An 18,324-nucleotide genomic window follows, 5' to 3' on the forward strand; every position below is an offset into this window, starting at 1 on the left:
CTTCCTTACTTAATTGTTTGTAGTGCTTAAACTTTTGCTTTTCAAAAAAAATGTAAATAAAAATTCTAAATAAATAACAAAAAAAATCTCATATCAATGAGTTTGTTGGTCTTTGTGAATAATTCCAGGATTTTCTCAGTGTTTGTAAAATTATAATAAAGACAAACTAGAGAAATTAAAATTTTATTGAAAACCATCTTGTACTTTTTTAAATCTAGGCTTTATAATCTATGTACATTTATTTTACATATGCATATTCTTCACCAAGTCTTGTCATGAAAACAACCTGTCATTATGAAAATGTCCTTTCATACAAATAGATGTGGCTGCCAACTCGTCCTTCTGGTAAATGCGTATGAAATACAGATGCCGTCTTCACGTAATGGTTTGTAGTTAAAAATGGAAGTATTTCCTGACAAAAAGAAGAAATAATTTGAACTTAAGAAAAAAAAAAAAAAAAAAAAAGGGAAGCGATTATGTATGCTTAATCAGACTTTGCAATTTTACCTATCTTTCATCATTTCCTAGGATAACAGACACTGGGGAACCACAAAAGGACAAAATGCCGTTATTTAAACACAAATAATCGGTATCTGTACTGCCTTCTCTTAACAGAGGATACACAACCATTCAATGTTAGGTCTTTTTTTTTTTTTTTTTTAAATAAACCCTCCCTTTACGGACCTCTTATAGATTAGTAATTCGTGAACTTTAGCGATACAATAAATTAAGGGGTCTGTAATACCCTCATATGCATTGGTTTTATTTAAACCCCCCCCCCCCCCCCAAAAAAAACTTACCGGTGCTTCCGACTCCCAGTGTGTTGTCCGGGCAGCGTGTAGACGTCTGCGCGATTCGCCGGACGCAGACAACCCCCTCCTTCCGGCTGCAGCGAAAGTCGCCTACGTGAATCGCGTAGACGGCTACACACCAGGAGTCAGAAGCACCAGTAAGTGGGTTTTTTTTTTGGGAGGGGGGTGTTAAATGGGTGGCATAAGGCATTTCTGTAGGCAGAGTGCTCTAAGAAATGCCATTTAACCCCCTTAATGCCACTCTGCCTCCAGAAATGCATTTTAACCCTCTATACGCCACTCTGCCCCGTAATATGCCCTTTAACCCCCTAAAAGCCAGAGTGGCATATAGGGGTATAAGGCATTTCTGGAGGCAGAGTGGCACATAAGGGGTCAAAAAGCATATCATGGGGCACAGTGGCATATAGGGGGTTTAAGGCATTTATGGGGCAGAGTGACAAGCAGATGTGCATAACTGGGAGGCAGGTTGGAAAATAAAAGGAATTAATAACAAAATATTTTTCTCAATCATAGCTTTTATTAAAAAAAATAGTTTAGTTTACATGAATTAACATTTACTGGTAAAACTTTTTTCCTATAGGGTCGTCTTATATTCGGGCTTTTTTTTTTTTTTCCCTAAATATTCAGACTTAGGGGGGTCGTCTTATAATCGAGCAAATACGGTAATACCGGATATATTGCTCTTAACCTGTACATGTATGGGCTCAACGTGTGTTGTCCTTGACAGGTTAAGGTAAGCAGAGTAGAGATGACCCTTTGAGTGGCACCTGCCAGCATAGGCAGTGGGCTTTGTGATGGACTTTTCTTAAATAACCCATAAGCATCCACATTCATTCTTGTATACATTGGTATTCTCGTATGGCAATTTTGCTTGGCCCTTATTTCAAACACTGGGAGAAAAAAAAGTCACATGATCAAGATACTCACCTGTTCCAGAACACTAAACATGACCAAATGCGTTGGAAGGTGTGTTGTATTGTAGAATTCTGCATTCAGCCAGGCCCGAGGGCTTGTGTAAAACAGATCCGCCTCATCGATGTACATATCATGATCCGTAAGATCAGGAGGACACTCAAGGAAATTCATTTTTAGAGGACAGTGGACATGGCTGGAAAACAATGTAAGGTGAAATGTTTGTCAAGATTATTATTGCTTGACGAGATATGTATTCAGTACTTCCTCTATAGAGCGTAATAAAAACTTAATTCCATCTGAAAATTGATATGGCGCAGAGCACTTTAAAACCAGAATTGATTATTTTTTTTATCTCATTATCATTTGGGTTCCCTCCTCTCCTCCGAAATTGGCACGGCAACAATTAGTGACCATGCCCCAGTGCACATTTCTTTGGACATCGCGTCCCTGCCCCCCAGGACGTGGTCCTGGAGACTAAACGAAAATCTAATCGACAATCCACATAATGTTGATACCCTTAGTGAACACTTGCGGCACTACTTCTCTGAAAACATATCTCCTGAGGTCGATTTTCCGACCATCTGGGAGGCCCATAAACCGGTAATCCGTGGACATTTCATTAAAATGAGGGCCGAACGGAAGCGATTGGATAGGGCTAAAATACTCGCACTCTCCCAACAACTGGCTCGTTTGGATGCTCAACGCAAGGCGACTAGCTCCCCTGACATACTGTCTCAGATACAGACATTACGTACCTCTTTGGCGTCCTTGTTAAATGACAAAATCCAGAGACAATTCTTGCTGACTAAAAGCTGTTTCTATGAACTGGGCAATAAGCCTGGTAAACTATTGGCCAGAGCGTTGAGGGCTAAATGATCTACTACTTTCATCCCTAGAATTCGGGACGCCAAAGGCACAGTAGACTACCGCACCGATAAAATTGCTGAGACCTTTTATCAATATTACCACTCTCTCTACAATCTCCCCTCACCGGTGGAGGCTACCTCTCCGCTTGCCATGTCCGTGGATACCTATCTGTCACAACACCTTAAAAAACATATTTCTGAGGACCACAGGTCCCCCTTGGATGCCCCAAATCAATTAACTGAGATTGAGTTGGCCCTTAAGGCACTGCCGTCGGGAAAATGCCCGGGTCCGGACGGACTTACCCCTATGTATTATAAAAAACTATTGCCAGTGCTTGGTCCACACACGATCACTTTGTTTCAGTCCCTTGCGGACGGGATCCCGCTCCATCCTCACACCAACTCTGCTCATATTACGGTGATCCCAAAGCCCAATAAGGATAAAGATTACTGCGGTAATTACCGACCAATCTCACTTATCAATGCGGATCTCAAGATCCTTGCAAAAATCTTGACAACCAGGCTGCAACCACTGATCCCAGGAATGATACACTCAGATCAAGTATCACCATGAGCCCTGAATCTTTTGACCCACATTCGCTCCTGGGGGGGCCCCGTCTCTGTTGGTCTCCATGGACGCGGAGAAAGATTTTGATAGGGTAGCGTGGCCCTATTTGTTTAAGGTCCTTAGGAAGTTGGGATTCGGTACTCTATTTTTAAACCTTGTTCACCTCCCTTTATACAAACCCTACTGCACAGATCAAAGTAAACGGGGCCCTTTCTGCCCCGGTGTCAATTTCCAACGGCATTCGGCAGGGTTGCCCTCTCTCCCCTTTACTTTTGGCTACTGCCATTCGTGCTAACAATTCTATCAGAGGTATTGAGGTAGGGGATGCCTCTTACAAATTATCCATCTATGCAGATGATATTCTATTTATCCTATCTGACCCTCTCAACTCCCTGAATCATGTCACTGAGGCACTGAACCTATTTCGCTCGTTCTCCAACTTTCAAGTTAATATCCAGAAATCGGAGATTCTCTACCTTAACATTCCTTCCCCCTTGCAAAGAACAATCAGACGTAAATTTCCCTTTCGTTGGCAGCTCACCTCTATTAGGTACCTGGGTATACACCTGTCAAAGGATGTGAGCGAATTGGCTTCCCTTAACTACTACTCTCTGCTGTCTGTTGTCTGTGGGGACCTCCGGAGATGGGCCTTCCCCCATGTGTCGTGGTTTGGGCGTATGGGTATACTTAAAATGAATATCCTACCACGATTCCTATATCTCTTCCAGTTGCTCCCGGTTTTCCTTCCCAGATCTTTTTTCACGTCGTGTCGCAAACTGTTCACTAAATTTGTATGGGACAGCAAGCCTGTTCGTTTATCCTATGACCATCTCTGCAGGCCTCGTCTCCAGGGGGTATGGGATTGCCTGATCTGGAGATGTATTGGGTCTCCTCTCACCTTCGCAGGATGGTTGAATGGACTTTACGATCCCCCAAACCCTGGATCCAGATAGAAAGTTCTTTCTTCTCAGTCGACCTATCGGTCGTCCCATGGATCCATAAGAAATTCAGGGTCCCTAGTGTTCTACGCCATCCCACCATCTCCCCGACCCTCCGGGTGATTAATAGAATTTACTCTGAGGGCGCTTTGTCCTCTTTCCCTGGCCCCCTATTCCTGATTACGGGCAATCCGGAATTCCCTCCAGGTTTATGTAACCCCATTGTGGCCCTGCTGCTGCCGGCCGGTGCTCGGGCCTTGCAGGTTACACATGTGGCCCTACTATTATAGACTTTGGGAACACGCGTTAAATAAGACCTTTGACTTGGAGGACTGGGACGCCATAGTTCTACTAACGCATAAGGGTTCTATCTCCAGTAAACTACAAGAAACTGCCTTCAAACTTTTATCTAGATGGTATAGATTGCCCGTCGTCCTTCACCGATTCTTCCCCTCAGTCTCCCCTATGTGTTGGAGGTGTGCCCGGGCTAGGGGTACATACCTCCACATCTGGTGGGAGTGCGCCTTGCTTCGTCCCTTCTGGGAGACGATTGAGAAGGTCATCAGGGAGATTGCTGACCCTTATGTCGGACTCTACCCTGAATTAGTGCTGTTACAACACTCCTCGCAATCCTTCGGTGCTTACAAACGCTGACTTACCTACCATCTTGTTAATGCGGCCAGGACCGTTATTCCCAGATTTTGGAGATCTGACCGGCCACCTCCTATAGAGACCTGGGTACGTCAGGTTATATATATGTAATATGGAAGACCTGGTGTGGACAGCGAAGGGTCGGGGCTATAAAAATGATCTTAAGTGGCTCCCTTGGAACCAATTCCTTGCGTCTCCCAGATTTACCCCCATTGTGCATTGCCTTCCGCCTTCCACTCCTTATCGTATACTTTGATTGTCGACCGTCTTACTCCGATCTCTAGGTGCTTCGGCCCTCCTGACCTGGCCTCCTCGGAGCTGACTTCTGGTTAGCATTATGTACTCTGTGAATTGCCTAGCCTTGTTTTATTCTTACACCTCGTACGCCGCCGTGCCGCCTGCCTAGGGGGGTGGGCATCACACCGCGAACTCTGTTCGGTATCGCATTTATACTCATTGCCCTCCCCTCTTCCCCCTTTTCTTTCCTCCCCCCCCCCCCTTTTTACCCTTCTTCCCCTTCCTTTATCCCCTCACCGGTGTCATCCACGCAGGGTGAGAGCCTACCCTCCACTACTTTTTGCCGCGCTTATGTCTCACTACCTGTTGAGTCCGCGGTGACTCGCACAATTGCTCGGGGGTTGCCTTCCCACCTCGATTGCTCACAGGCAAGGGGATACAGTTCAATTTTGTTAACTTGTACTGTTGTATCACATGATTGTCTCTGTCTCATTATGCTCCTCACTTATGCTGTACTGACTGATGCTCTGTAATCACGATCCAACAATGCTTATTTGGACGTAGCGATGTTACATCCTTTGAGTGCATGTCATTGCTTCATTGTGACAAATATTTACTGTACTTCTATAAACGAGACTTGAAAGAAAAAAAAAGAAATCAGATGGAAGCCAACATTGGATGATACTTTAAGGACTTTTTGAAAAAGGAAAAGTTTGTGTCACTTAAAGAGCAGGAGACAACCAGAGATACATTAGCCAAGGGGTTCTAATTTCTCCTTCTAAACTTTATGTACTAACATCAAGCAGCTGCACACCCCTGTTTTAGTCACTACAGGAGTATTTAAATGTTTCCCCTAATTAGGGGAATCTGCTTTATTTTATTTGGATTAGCATTTAGATGTAATGTAAGGAAGTTGTAATCTACTGAGAGGATAGTATATAAATGGAACTGCAGCATTAGTAGAGACTAATACAGTAAGGGCAGTTAAACATGCATGGGCTAGGCATAAAGGTATCCTGAATCTAAGACAAGACCATGGCATGGGCTGATTATGGTCATAATGAGCATGCCAGATGGGCCAAATGATTATATGGGTCTGTTAGATACATCGTTATTTGCAAACCAACATGTTTAGGTTCCTTACAGCGTTAGGAGCATGGGCACATAATTTACATTTCTTAATGGCTCAATACGCAGCAACATGGAGGAACTCGGGTTAAAATACAAACAGGATCAGGGGTCAAGGCAAGCTAAATTTTCTTCTTTCTTCAGGAAACCCAATTTTCACAAGATGTTTGTTTTGTGGCGACACCAATGACAACTGTACAATGAAATCATTTCCTCTATAGACATTCAAGGGGAGTGCCTACAATGTTTTGTTTTTTTCCCAATTACTAGTGTCAACAATGTATTTTTGAAAACAGTTGTAGTTCATGCATAATGTTTTCAGACAGCTGTATAATAGCCATTTGTATGTGTTCTGTTATCGTAGCCCAATCTACTAGACAAACATACCAGCTCCTTATACTGCCGGTGGTAAACAACAGAATGGACCAGTCTAAATCAACCAGACGCTGACTAATGTAGGTATATGGAATAGACCTCATTAGTATTATCATAAAGAATAGGCTCATTTTGGTGTCTGAGCTGGGAAAGTCACCCAAAATATCATGGCTGGCGACAATGGCAAGTTTATTGACACAGAAGTACTTAAACCTGGTTTTTGCCAATGTACACAGCACTGTATTTTATGCTAAAGGAGAAAACTTTTCCTGTGGGAGCCCCTTTTAACATCACATCAGAGATTTGAAGAAAATTCCGCTTTCGCGTGCCAAACCTGCCCATCATTTAACTAAATTAAACAGTAATCGGTAGTCGTGGTGTCATCCAGGTCTCCATGTTGTAACAAGCACGTACCCGCTTACCTGTAATAAGGGAGGGAGTGACATGGCATCAGGACAAGGAGAGACGTAGAGGTGTTGTCTGTTTTGCATAGCTGCTGAATGTGGGACATAATATCCAGGGCCCCCCGCTGGTGAATTAACCCAGTATACAGTGCAGGAAGCAGATTTGATATAATCAAGAAGCCTGCAGCAGGTTTCTTCCAGCGTTTCAATTGGGAAATCGAAAACCCTGTTTTAAAGAACAGTACAGGAAAATAAAAAAGTTAATACATATAACACATAAGTTGTGTGAGTAAGTTGTGTCACATGTCCTTATACGCAAGTGAATGTGTGCCAAGAGCTAAAGCGATGTAAAGAAGGAAACCGCCCCCCTTGGGTGCTAGGGAACAAGGTACATTGAATCTGCATGTTTAAAAGCTATTCTGTAAATATCACCCATAAATTACTTGTAATGCTTTGTGAGTCAACACAAGCAACACTGCATGGTAGGTTCACTTTATTATAATGTAGCAATTGCCATTTACATTAGTATCTGAAGGTAAATATTCAATGTGCTAACATGGTAGATCATACACAGAGTACTCACCACAAAACAGCATGCAGAGAGGCAGCACTGGATAGATGAAGCGAAATTCTTTATGGCTCAGGGTGCTGAAAGAACACACAGAACATTGCTATTCACAAAGAACAAAGTCTACTCGTTATATTACTGTCACAGCAAATCATGCAATTAAAGATTATGTTTTCTTATCAAAACTATGAAAATGATAAGAAACAGCAAATAATTAACCATTCCTTAACCCCTTCGTGACAAAGGCTGATTTTACTTTTTGTACCCTTCGTGACAATGGCCGTTTTAACATTTCTGCGCTGCTCGTGTTTAGTTGTAATTTTCTTCTTTCCCGTTTACTGAACCCACACACATTAGATATTGTTTTTTTCAGGACAAGAAGGGCTTTCTTTAGATGACATTGTTTTGATTGTATCATATTACTAAAAAAAGTATAAAATATGGTGAAAAATTTAGAAAAAAATGACTGTTTCTAACTTTTAGTTGAAAAATCTTTTACTCATCTATAAAAGGTAATGAAAAAACCTGCTAAATGGATTCTACTATTTGTCCTGAGTTTAGAAATACCCAATGTTTTTATGTTTTTTTGCTTTTTTCTACCCATTATGGGGCAATAAGTACAGGTAGCGTTTTGCTATTTCAAAGCCATTTTTTCCAAATCTGGTAATTCTTCCCCCCATGTGCCATTTCGGGTATCTTTGAACCCGGCCAATGCAATTTACCCCATCAAATCATATATTTTTGAAAACTAGACAGCCCAGGGTATTCCAAATGCTAGTATTTTAACTCTTTCCATGCACCATATCTACCACCAGTTTTTGTCAAACTTTGTGGTAGTCATTTTTTTGCATTTGTTTTGTCACACACATTTTACTTCAGGTATGAATTAAAAGGTTCTCGTTTATGTCACTATCACAAAACACCCCAATATGTGTTCAGCAACATCTCCTGAGTACAGCGATACCTCACATGAATGATTTTGCCTGGCTGTTTGGGGGCAAAAGGGCCACATTTGGGGCATGCACATTTTTCAATGTTGAACTTTGGCATTTGGGGATCCACTGCCCATGCCCTATTTGGTACATCTTTGAGCCGGGCCATTTCAGTGTGCCCAACAAAACCATATATTTTTCAAAACTAGACACCACAGGGTATTTTAAATGCTGGTATTTTACCTCTTTGCATGCACACATTTTACCACCAGCATGTTTTCAAAGTTTGCAGTAGTATTTTTGTGTGTGTATTTTTCCCACACACACCTACTTTATGTATGAATTTACAGCTCCTGGTATATGCCGCTGTTACACGACACCCCATAATGTGTTCAGCAACATCTCCTGAGTGCAGTGATATCCCACATGCATGGGTGTGTCATTTTTGTGGGAACTAAAAGGCCACATTTGGTACGTGTGCATTTTTCTAATTGGAAATTAGGTGTGTGGCCATCCTTCCCCTGGTGTTAATTGGGACGTTGTTGAACCCGACCAATTCAATTTACCCCATCAAATCATACCTTTTTTAAAAGTAGACACCCCACGGGCATTTAATATGCCAGTATTTTAACTCTTTCCATGTGAGAATTGTTTTAAGCTAATATGCTAATTTTAGGACTTGCTCACAAAAATATATTTTTTAAATATATATATTTTTTTTTTGTCTTTTAAAAAAAAAAAATTTAACATTTTTTTTCAACTTGGAGGTTCCCCTGATAGTGACATCAGTGGGAAATGATTTTTACATTTTACTAGTTTTTACTATTTTTTTTCTAATTATTATTAATTTTATTTTTTTTTAATTTATTTTTACTAATCACACTGTGATTAGAAAGCTGGGTTCCATTGACTTGCATGGTGAATGCAGTACCTGTATTCAACCTGCAAGTGGAGCCAAAGTTCTCTAGATGGTCTGGACCATCTAGCGAACTTTTAAAATTTGTTGGTTCCTGTTACAGGGCAGCGGCCATCTTGCTTGATGGCGAAGATCATCGGCAGCTGCGGCTGTGACCGCTCTCCGGAGCGGTCACAGCCCATCGAAAGGTAAGTGTTTGGTGTCGCTGGATGCCTCCTGATCGAGGCATTCCAGCGACACCATTTAAGTTTAGGAGGCGATCGTTGATCGCCTCCTAAACGCTTTTAAAACGGGCGTCCGCCGCCATACAAAGTATGGCGGATGTTGACGCCCCGTGGAGGGGCCAGAGATGGCCCCTTCGTTCCGATCGCGGCGTTGCTGAATGCCTCGAGGTCGAGGCATTCAGCAACGTTTTTTGGGTGCAGAAAGCGAAAACAGATCGCTTTCTGCACCCGTTTAAAGACGTGCCGGTCCTGGCACGTCAATTGTCGTAAAGCACATGCTTTTCCGTGTCGTGCCAGGACCGGCAATTGTCGTTAAGGGGTTAAGAAGCAATATTAAGCAGTTGTGCCTACATCTGACAATGATCATATACTCTAGGAATCAACTCTTCCACAGTGGTCATTGTGGTTAGCTACTGATGGGAAGATTTCACTTTGATGAGCACTTGTAGGAACACCTAGAACAGGTCCCTATAGGTCACAACGGAAAGACCTCAACTTTCACACAATATGCAATTGCTAATAACTGTTGCTACTTACAGCTTGTGGATGGACACCATGAACCTAAGAACTTGTGTAGGTACAAGACCTTCCTATTCAGACTTAGCAAACAAATGTGGATGAGGCTACTGTGTCAACTGCTTAAGTCCACATTGATAGCTTAGTAGACTAATCATTAAACTGACCATTGAATCATGTAATATACTAAAATATAGTAGGGGTTACAGCAATTTACTTACCTATAAACTAGTATAGTCCAAACCACAGCTACAATGAGGATCCGATATCTTCTAGGTGATGAAATACAACCATGAATAAAAAATGGCACGTGGGTGCCGAGGATGACAGGAAAACCCTGGGTGATGTACCAGTGCCAAGGATGAGAACCATAGAATGCTCCCATATTCTGTAGAACATTGAACTTCACAAAGTTCCACTGAACAAAAGTCCACTAGAAAAGAAAACATAATATACTGAAAGGACTTGAAGCCATTATGCGTTTGCATTTTCAATACTGATGCAACACTTACCTTTGTTATTGCATCACAATTTGTAAAGTCTAATGTCAGTGAAAACGTGAATGACGTTTCTTGATAAAATAAATGATGAGCATGTTGCATAGGGCAAAGGCTCCTATGGAACACACTTGGCTGTCATGGGGTAGATATGTTTCCTGGAGATACTATCTGGGACTTTAATATGTTAAAGACTGAGGCATGCATAGATCTGCGGTAAAACTAGCATTGCACTTGCCTGTTCTTTTCCTCATCTATATTTACAAAGAATAAATCAGTTTCCACCAAAGAAGGGGATATCATAACAAAGGATACTATGTTACCCTTCTACTAATATGTATTTGGTCTTTAAAAAATTCTTTAAAAATGTCTCCAAAGGATGCAGTCTATAATTGGGATAATACGGTATATTAGATCCGGGGAGCACAAAATTAAGAAAGCTTCTCTGATGTTATGAAATGGGTTACTAATTGCAGATATTGCTTATTCTAAACACCATTCTGTAGTGAGTTAAAATGTAAGATTTGGGAATAAGAAAGATCCATGTTTTATTAGCAATTAACCAGTTGCATACTTAAATTCTGTATCATACAAATTTCTGAAACGATAACTTACCTTACCAAAAAATATTCTGTCGATTACTAATGACATTCCCAACGAGAATAAACTGCAACATATAGAAACATAGGTTTGTAAAAGCTTGAGGAAGCTGTAAGTACCCGCTCGGCGCCCCTCTCTCTCCTCTTCGGCGAGTCTCCCTGTTCGGTCTCGGTACCGGCTTGTAATGCTGAGTGCCGGAAGATTACCTCATTTCCGGCGCTCAGCATTACAAGCCGGCACCGAGACCGAACAGGGAGACTCGCCGCAGGACTGCTGAAAGGTAAGTACAGGGGGAGGGGGGTAAGGGTAGATAATAGGGAGGGAGGGTGAGGAAGGGTAGATAATGGGGGGGGGGGGCGAGGAAGGGTAGATAAGAGGGGGCGGGCGGCATTTTAAAATTCGCCCCAGGTGGCATTTTGTTTTGGGCCGGCCCTGACAATCAGAAATGTAAATGCTTACCCGATAGGCAGATACTGCTGAACAATCAAGTCCAATTTCATCTGCTCCTTGAGAACATGGAAAAAGAGTAAAGGAATCCAAAGAATGATTGCTGTTGGTCGAATAAGGAAGGCCAGGGCTATAAACATCAAATATTTGGCGCTATACAACAAAAACAAAAAAATTGTTTAAAGCAAGTCATAGAGACTAAAATTGATTGTTGACATCTAAGCATTTTCCTAACCTATTCTTTGTGTATGAACCTTCCAGAGGATAATAGTAAAGAGCGAATATTCCAAGTACTGCTTCCATGGTGTTTGTCAAAGTCCGAGTGGCACAGAACCATGTGAACCAGGAGCACAGCTGGCAAAAAAACTGTAACACATATAAAAATATTAACAAACTAATGAAATGCATTACAAACCACAACATCTTTTTGATGTCGTTCTTATGTGAAACCTTATCTAGAAGACACATTAGGATGTCATTTGGACACTTACTTTTATATTGGACTTCATTAAAACAACGATAGTTAATTCCCCATAAATTGTTTTTTTATATGATACGTTTCAGTCACTTATGATGTGCTTCATGTGACTTTAGCTAAAATAAAGGTTTATACACTAAACGTGTAATTGTTACGAGGTGAGTGTCTCAGTGAGGGTAGAGCTGGTTTAATTTTTTCAAACAAATAAAAATAAACACTTGAAACATACCACCCACTTTGCCATGTCTGCATTTTCCAATTTCCTTAGCAAGGTGTAAAGTCTTACATCTGCAAGACTTGAAAACACAGCCTGTGCCAATCGAGGAATCCAGATCTAAAACAATAACATTAAACAGCTTAATTGGCATTTGGCAGCAAAAAGCCTGAAACAAGGCTATGGAACATTTCAAGCATTAATTATTAGACTTGTGCATTCGTCTTCAGGCGAACATGAAAACGAACACGAAGACAGCAGCGGTAAAACGTAGGCGAAGACGAAGACACACACCACGAAGACTCATCGTGATCGTCTTTGTCTTCTAATCTCTCTGGTCCCTTCCCCATCTAGCCTACCTTATAGTCACGGCTTCGCGGGAGTTGACGGAAGCGGAAATCCGTAGGTTCGCCATCAGGGGTTACAGGGCAGTGCGAGTGAGCCTATTGGTCGCCTACAGGGACCTCCTCTGGCATCAACCAATTGGCTCACTCGCACGGCGCCTCTCTCCCGGTCAAGTAACGGCACCAGGATTTTAAAAGTTTGTACGAGCAACCAATAGAGTCGCTCGTACAGACTTTTAAAATCGTAATGCCGCAACTTGTCCGGCAGATACCACTGGTCTCCCTGCTCTATCAGTTAAATGTCCATAAAAGCGACTTTATTGGTCGTTCGTATGGACATTTAACTGATAGAGCAGGGAGACCAGCGTTCTCTCCCGGCCAAGTTACGGCACCAGGAGTTCAAAGTCTGTACGAGCGACTCTATTGGTCTCCAGCAGGGGGCTCAATGGTTGATGGCAGACGAGCCCACTGCTGGCGACCAATAGAGTTGCTCATACGGTCATTTAAACTCCTGGCACCAGAGCTGCTGCGGTATGCGTTAACCCCGTATGAACCCCTTACAAAAAACCCCCCAAAAAACAGGAAAAACGAACACGAAGAATGTCCACGAATATTCGCCCGAAGAGAAGACAGGAACGGGCGTATATTTGCGGAATGTGAAGATTTTTTTTTTGCCGAAGACGAGCACGAAGACGAACACGAAGAGCCCCCTGGTGCCCAAGTCTATCAATTATATTCAATTAACAAATTTATTTATTTATTTTTAAATCCTGTAATGTTTTAATTCTCACTTCCAAATGCTTATTTAGCAAGATGTTCAAGTCAAACAACCAAAGACCCCTATGCTCAAAAAGTATAAAAAATATCAATACATTATTGGCGTCATCAAGGACATAGAAATTTTGGAAGAGATCCTTGCTGCCCTTCGGACAACCGGTGAGCATGAAATGATTTAATGCGTATGATAACCATTGGCTTTTTATTGTTTTCCCACTTTATAATTAGTTTCTTTTTCATATTTTTGCACTGGTTTTCATCACAAATCAGTGCAATGTGACTAAATGGTCCTCTTGGGATTCCCTCTTGTAAATACAGGAGCCAGTGGCAATACTTTGAAATATTTAACATATGTTCTGTTTGCCATGTTTTGATCATACCGTTATTGTGTTCCACTACACTGAGAGGGTTTAAATGCCCAGATGTCTCTGGTCATTAACTGCCAGCTCTGTGTTTACATAATTTATATGGCACCATCATAATCTATAGCCTTGTACAATGGGTTAACAGGACAAAACAAGTAGTATGTAATATAACAATTTGGACTTACAGAAACAAAAGGCAAGGAGGGCCCGGCGCAAAGAGCTTACAATCTAGGAGATAAACTTCATAGATTTTATTTTTATTGTGAATCAACAATATTACCGATATTTTTTTATTTTTTTTCCCTGATATACTCACCAAGAACCAGACATCATCCTTCCCGATCCAGTATAAGACTTTATAGATGCTTGCAAACACCAGCGGGTATGAAAAGCCTCTCAAACCTTCAGTCCACTCCCAAGTCAAATAGCCATAATTACCAATGTTAAGGTCATTCCAGATACATGGGCCTATGCAGGAGCAGCAGTCACCGATTCAGTTTATTATTTTTGTCACATCATAAAATAGATTAGCAAAAAACAAACAAAACAAGATGAATAATACAAAAAAAAACGAAAAAAAAAAACACTCTATAGTAGCCATCATGTGATGTAACGCATATGCTCAAAAAAGTAACAAAGTCTGTCTTAACCTACTTAAGACAATTTTCCTAATTAATCACACTGAACGGGCATCATTTATTTGCAACATTAGACAACACATTTTCATACTTTTGGAATTCGGTGGAAAAGAACCAAAAAATTATAACATTTTTAGAATTTGTGCAAAGGAGCTCTCATGTGGGAAAAAGATGCTAAAACGATGATGTAACTGTAGCTTTAAAATAAAGGATATTTAAAGGTCATATTGTGTGCAACTTCAAGAGACTGCCAGTATTCATCAGGAACAAAGCTTGTCTGAACCAAGAAGCAGTTGATGATCCTGAAAGCGATGGTTAAGAAGACCAAAGCAGTGCTTTCTCCAAGGACACCTGATCAAACAAAAGAAGACATGATAATAACACATGGCATCAATTTTACACGCATGAACGTGTATGGGATTACAATCTTACGCGACAGAGACTGCAAATACAGTGCACGTTATGTTTAATTGCATGGCGGTTCCCACTGGTGTAATAACTCAACAAAATCGTCACAAAAAAAATATTAAAAAATAAAATAACCATTTTAAATCCATTAATCAAATGATCACCTATAGGATCCATGCTATTGAGTAGTGTTATTCTATATGAAAAGGTTCGTGGTCAGCCATGAAAGAATATATTGGGGGGGGGGGGGGATATGATGCAAATATGATGATGTGTATACATTTATCAGTACACCACAGTGCATGACTTATTTAGGTTTCTTCTTCCAGTATGAAGTGCATGCAAGGCAGATAAGTGAAGGCTTGCACTCCAATGCATTAAAGTGTCTGTATGATGCTTGTGAAGTCCTGCATGCAGCGGAGGGTCCTGCAAGTATATGCACGTGTACACACTTATGCGTTACCTCCTCCTGTATCTACATTCGTCTCGCTTTTGCTATAAAGCCTGGATTTCCTCTTCCTCAGCGGCACGGCTCCCCGAGTGCCCGGCGCCCTATAAGACATCAGTCTATTTCTCAACCTCTCCATTATGAGCCGGGGCACCCTGTTGTCATGGGATACCACGCCCAGCTTTCTCTTACTTCCGCGTTTGACGCGTGACGCAAGCTCGCTCTGAAGGCATTCGTTGGAACCCCTAGGACGCCCACTTTAACTGTTTACTTTCCAAGTAGCGCGTGGTAGTGACGAAACAGCAGCGCTGGTTTTCGCATTCGCCAATTAGAGTATTATGACCTTGTAAGATTCCGTTCTGGTCATACTTTGCGTTTCTTGCATGTGATTATTTCCCATTCTGCTACTGAGGTAAGTGTTCGGTGACCTTAGTCGATGCACCGTAAAGTTAAGTTTATCGTTATAATGCGTTACTCTTATAGTTAAATGGCAATTAATTACAATCTCAAAAACTGATTACAGTCATTATACTCTAAGGTACTGGAAACATTGCAATTAAAATAATGAGTATACTAAGATCCTAGAAGCGGTATAATTAAAGCAGTGTGTAGAGCAGGGATTTCACGCCTTCGGTACAAGAAAGTGGGCAATGGGGTGTAATACTTTTAAGAATCCACATTATATGTCACAGGCGTGTTTTGCCCAAAAAATGAGCTACGCTACATTGTAATCAAAGTGGCGCATCATGTGCTAAATCTAGTTTTCTTGTGCATGTATAGATTATGTATGTTAGCTGAGCTGCAGGTTGGACCTCTGCCTATTGTTATTATTTTTTGTTTTATATAGCGCCATCAGATTCCGCAGTGCTGTACAAAGGATAGACAGGACATAACAATTAGTATATAACATAACAAGATGACGTACAGAAATAACAGGTCAGGGGGGCCCTGCTCAAATGAGTTTACAATTTAGAGCATTCAGTGATAGGGGCAGCAGAAGTATTTTTGCATCCAAGTTGCATGGACTCCGATGCAGTTTACTGCATTTTAGTTAATAATAAAACGTCTATCTCATTCTGCTCATCCCCTTATTGAAAGCAGACAGCATAAGTATGTAAATTGTGTCTTGCACATGCTCCTTAGCCCTCCTGTTCACATCAGAGATCATATGTATGATTGGCTGTAGCTAGTCTCGTTTACTAGAGTAGGAATGCCAGAAGCATACTGCAGTATACCGACTGCTATCAGTAGAGGCGGTTGTGGGAGGAGTTAAATGAGACAATAGAAACTAATAGCTAAAGAATGCCTGCGCCAATTTGCATGCTGTAAAATGTGCAGGAGTCCATGCAATATGCACTTAACACCAACAAAAGGCTTAAGTGCCCCCTCAACATCAAATATGATGATAAAATATATTATGTATTTTAACTTTCTGTCTGGATCAAAAATACTGTTTATGGTTGTCCAGGTTATGATGTACATTAACTCCTTCAGGCCCACAGGTTCAAAATGTTTGTAATTTTTTACCATGTTTGTTAAACATTAATATTTTATTAAACATATCTTTGTTGCCCACCTCTCTCTCCTATTCTATAAAGACATCCTACACGGGAAACCATTTGGGTAAAAGTCCAATTCTTAGAATATTTGTACATTTGAAAGATTTAAAAGTAATACTGCACTATAGACATTTCATTACTGTTAGGAGAGACATTAAAGGGGAAATATTTTTATATACTGTATTGCGAGCAGCACCTTGTGGTTTTTTTGAGTTCACATTTCTTTTTACATTGCTTCCCTCATTATCTCTGGCACTTCTCCTTTTCACATCTTAGATCCTGTTTTATAGTGAAATGTGGGCCGAGAAAATTGGGACTATTGCTCATAAAATCTGCCAATAGGATATAAGACTGTCCCGAGCTAATATGAGCTGTTGGGTGGTCCTAAAATCAATAGAAATGAAACATATATGAATAATCGTGGTCACATTTTAAGTACCTATAAGGACTTTTTTACAGATGATTATATTTATTGGTTTCTTCTTTTATGTCACATATATCAAGCTGCTTTGGTGTCTTTCTTCTTACAGATTCTGTCACTGTTTCCGTGAATATGTTTCGTGGACTTTCTTTCCCGCAGTTATTCTTGGCAACTTTCTTGGGAGTTGCCGGAGGAGTGTATATATACAAGCCAATCTACGAACAATACTACTGGGAAAAGAAGACGCTAAAGGCTGATGCCAACACCCCTGAATTGGTTAAAAATGAAGAATAAATAATTGTTATTTTGGACTTTTACAACTTTAAATATTGTTTCAGTGTATAGTAATGTCACTGGAGTGTCATCACCATGAAGACAAACCGAACAGAAAGTTTTTTTAGCAGTGCCCAGGATCCCTTCCTAGTGAAGAATTTACGTGCCAAAGATATGGATAAATCTGTTCTGATGTCTAACCCTTTAGATTATTCTGCGTGTCTCCAAAGGGTCGTTATTTTCAAGCGGTTACATTTCTTGTAGCTAATCCAGAACAATACAAAAAAGAAAGTCGTCATTTGTGTCTCCTTTGTTTCATTAAAATCTGTGTTAAAAAGGTGGTACTTTTATATGAAGTTTGCTAGATATTGTCTTATAGGTGTACACCCCTGTAAAAGAAACATTGTGAAGAATAGCAAACTTTAAGGAAGATACCCGGTTATAAAATATGTCATGACCCAGTCTTAATACGTTTCTTCACATACGGACAAGAACTGGACGAAGGGATCCTTGAACGTAACAACGGGTGGTCTCCAGCTGATGAGTGTGGCCAATGGCTATATATTATGTATAATATATATATATATATATATATATATTTACTGTATATAGGACAGGTCCCGTCTTGCCTTTTTATGCTCATGCAGATTAGGCGAGTATGGAGTGCTGTCTGCCAGTGGCCCAAGGGTAAGTCTTCCTAGTACTGGCCAGGCCTTGTCCTGCTCAGCTTCTGAGATATTACAGGATTCGGTACATTCATGGTAGTTTAGCTATAATTGCGTAATCATTTGCCTGTTGTGTCAGA

At 40.9% G+C, this 18,324-nt stretch overlaps 2 protein-coding genes across 2 annotated transcripts; one reads left to right on the forward strand and one right to left on the reverse strand.

Moving 5' to 3' along the window:
- Positions 1-292: 292 nt before the first annotated feature.
- Positions 293-15,405, reverse strand: LOC149297792 (GPI alpha-1,2-mannosyltransferase 3-like). The gene is made up of 12 exons (XM_089488230.1): positions 15,282-15,405; positions 14,629-14,761; positions 14,089-14,209; positions 12,302-12,406; positions 11,830-11,960; positions 11,607-11,747; positions 11,163-11,214; positions 10,272-10,483; positions 7,478-7,542; positions 6,913-7,120; positions 1,740-1,920; positions 293-412 (listed from the first exon to the last, which is right to left on the reverse strand). Exons 1-12 carry the CDS (start codon positions 15,403-15,405, stop codon positions 293-295), a joined length of 1,593 nt encoding a protein of 530 aa, XP_089344356.1.
- Positions 15,406-17,378: 1,973 nt separating this feature from the next.
- On the forward strand, positions 17,379-17,540 carry PIGBOS1 (PIGB opposite strand 1). Its single transcript, XM_089488231.1, has one exon. It carries the CDS (start codon positions 17,379-17,381, stop codon positions 17,538-17,540), a length of 162 nt encoding a protein of 53 aa, XP_089344357.1.
- Positions 17,541-18,324: the final 784 nt, after the last annotated feature.

Source organism: Sceloporus occidentalis, unplaced genomic scaffold (assembly GCF_023333645.1).
Source record: "Sceloporus occidentalis isolate IW3139 unplaced genomic scaffold, rSceOcc1.0.p SCAF_37, whole genome shotgun sequence".
Lineage (NCBI taxonomy): Eukaryota > Metazoa > Chordata > Lepidosauria > Squamata > Phrynosomatidae > Sceloporus > Sceloporus occidentalis.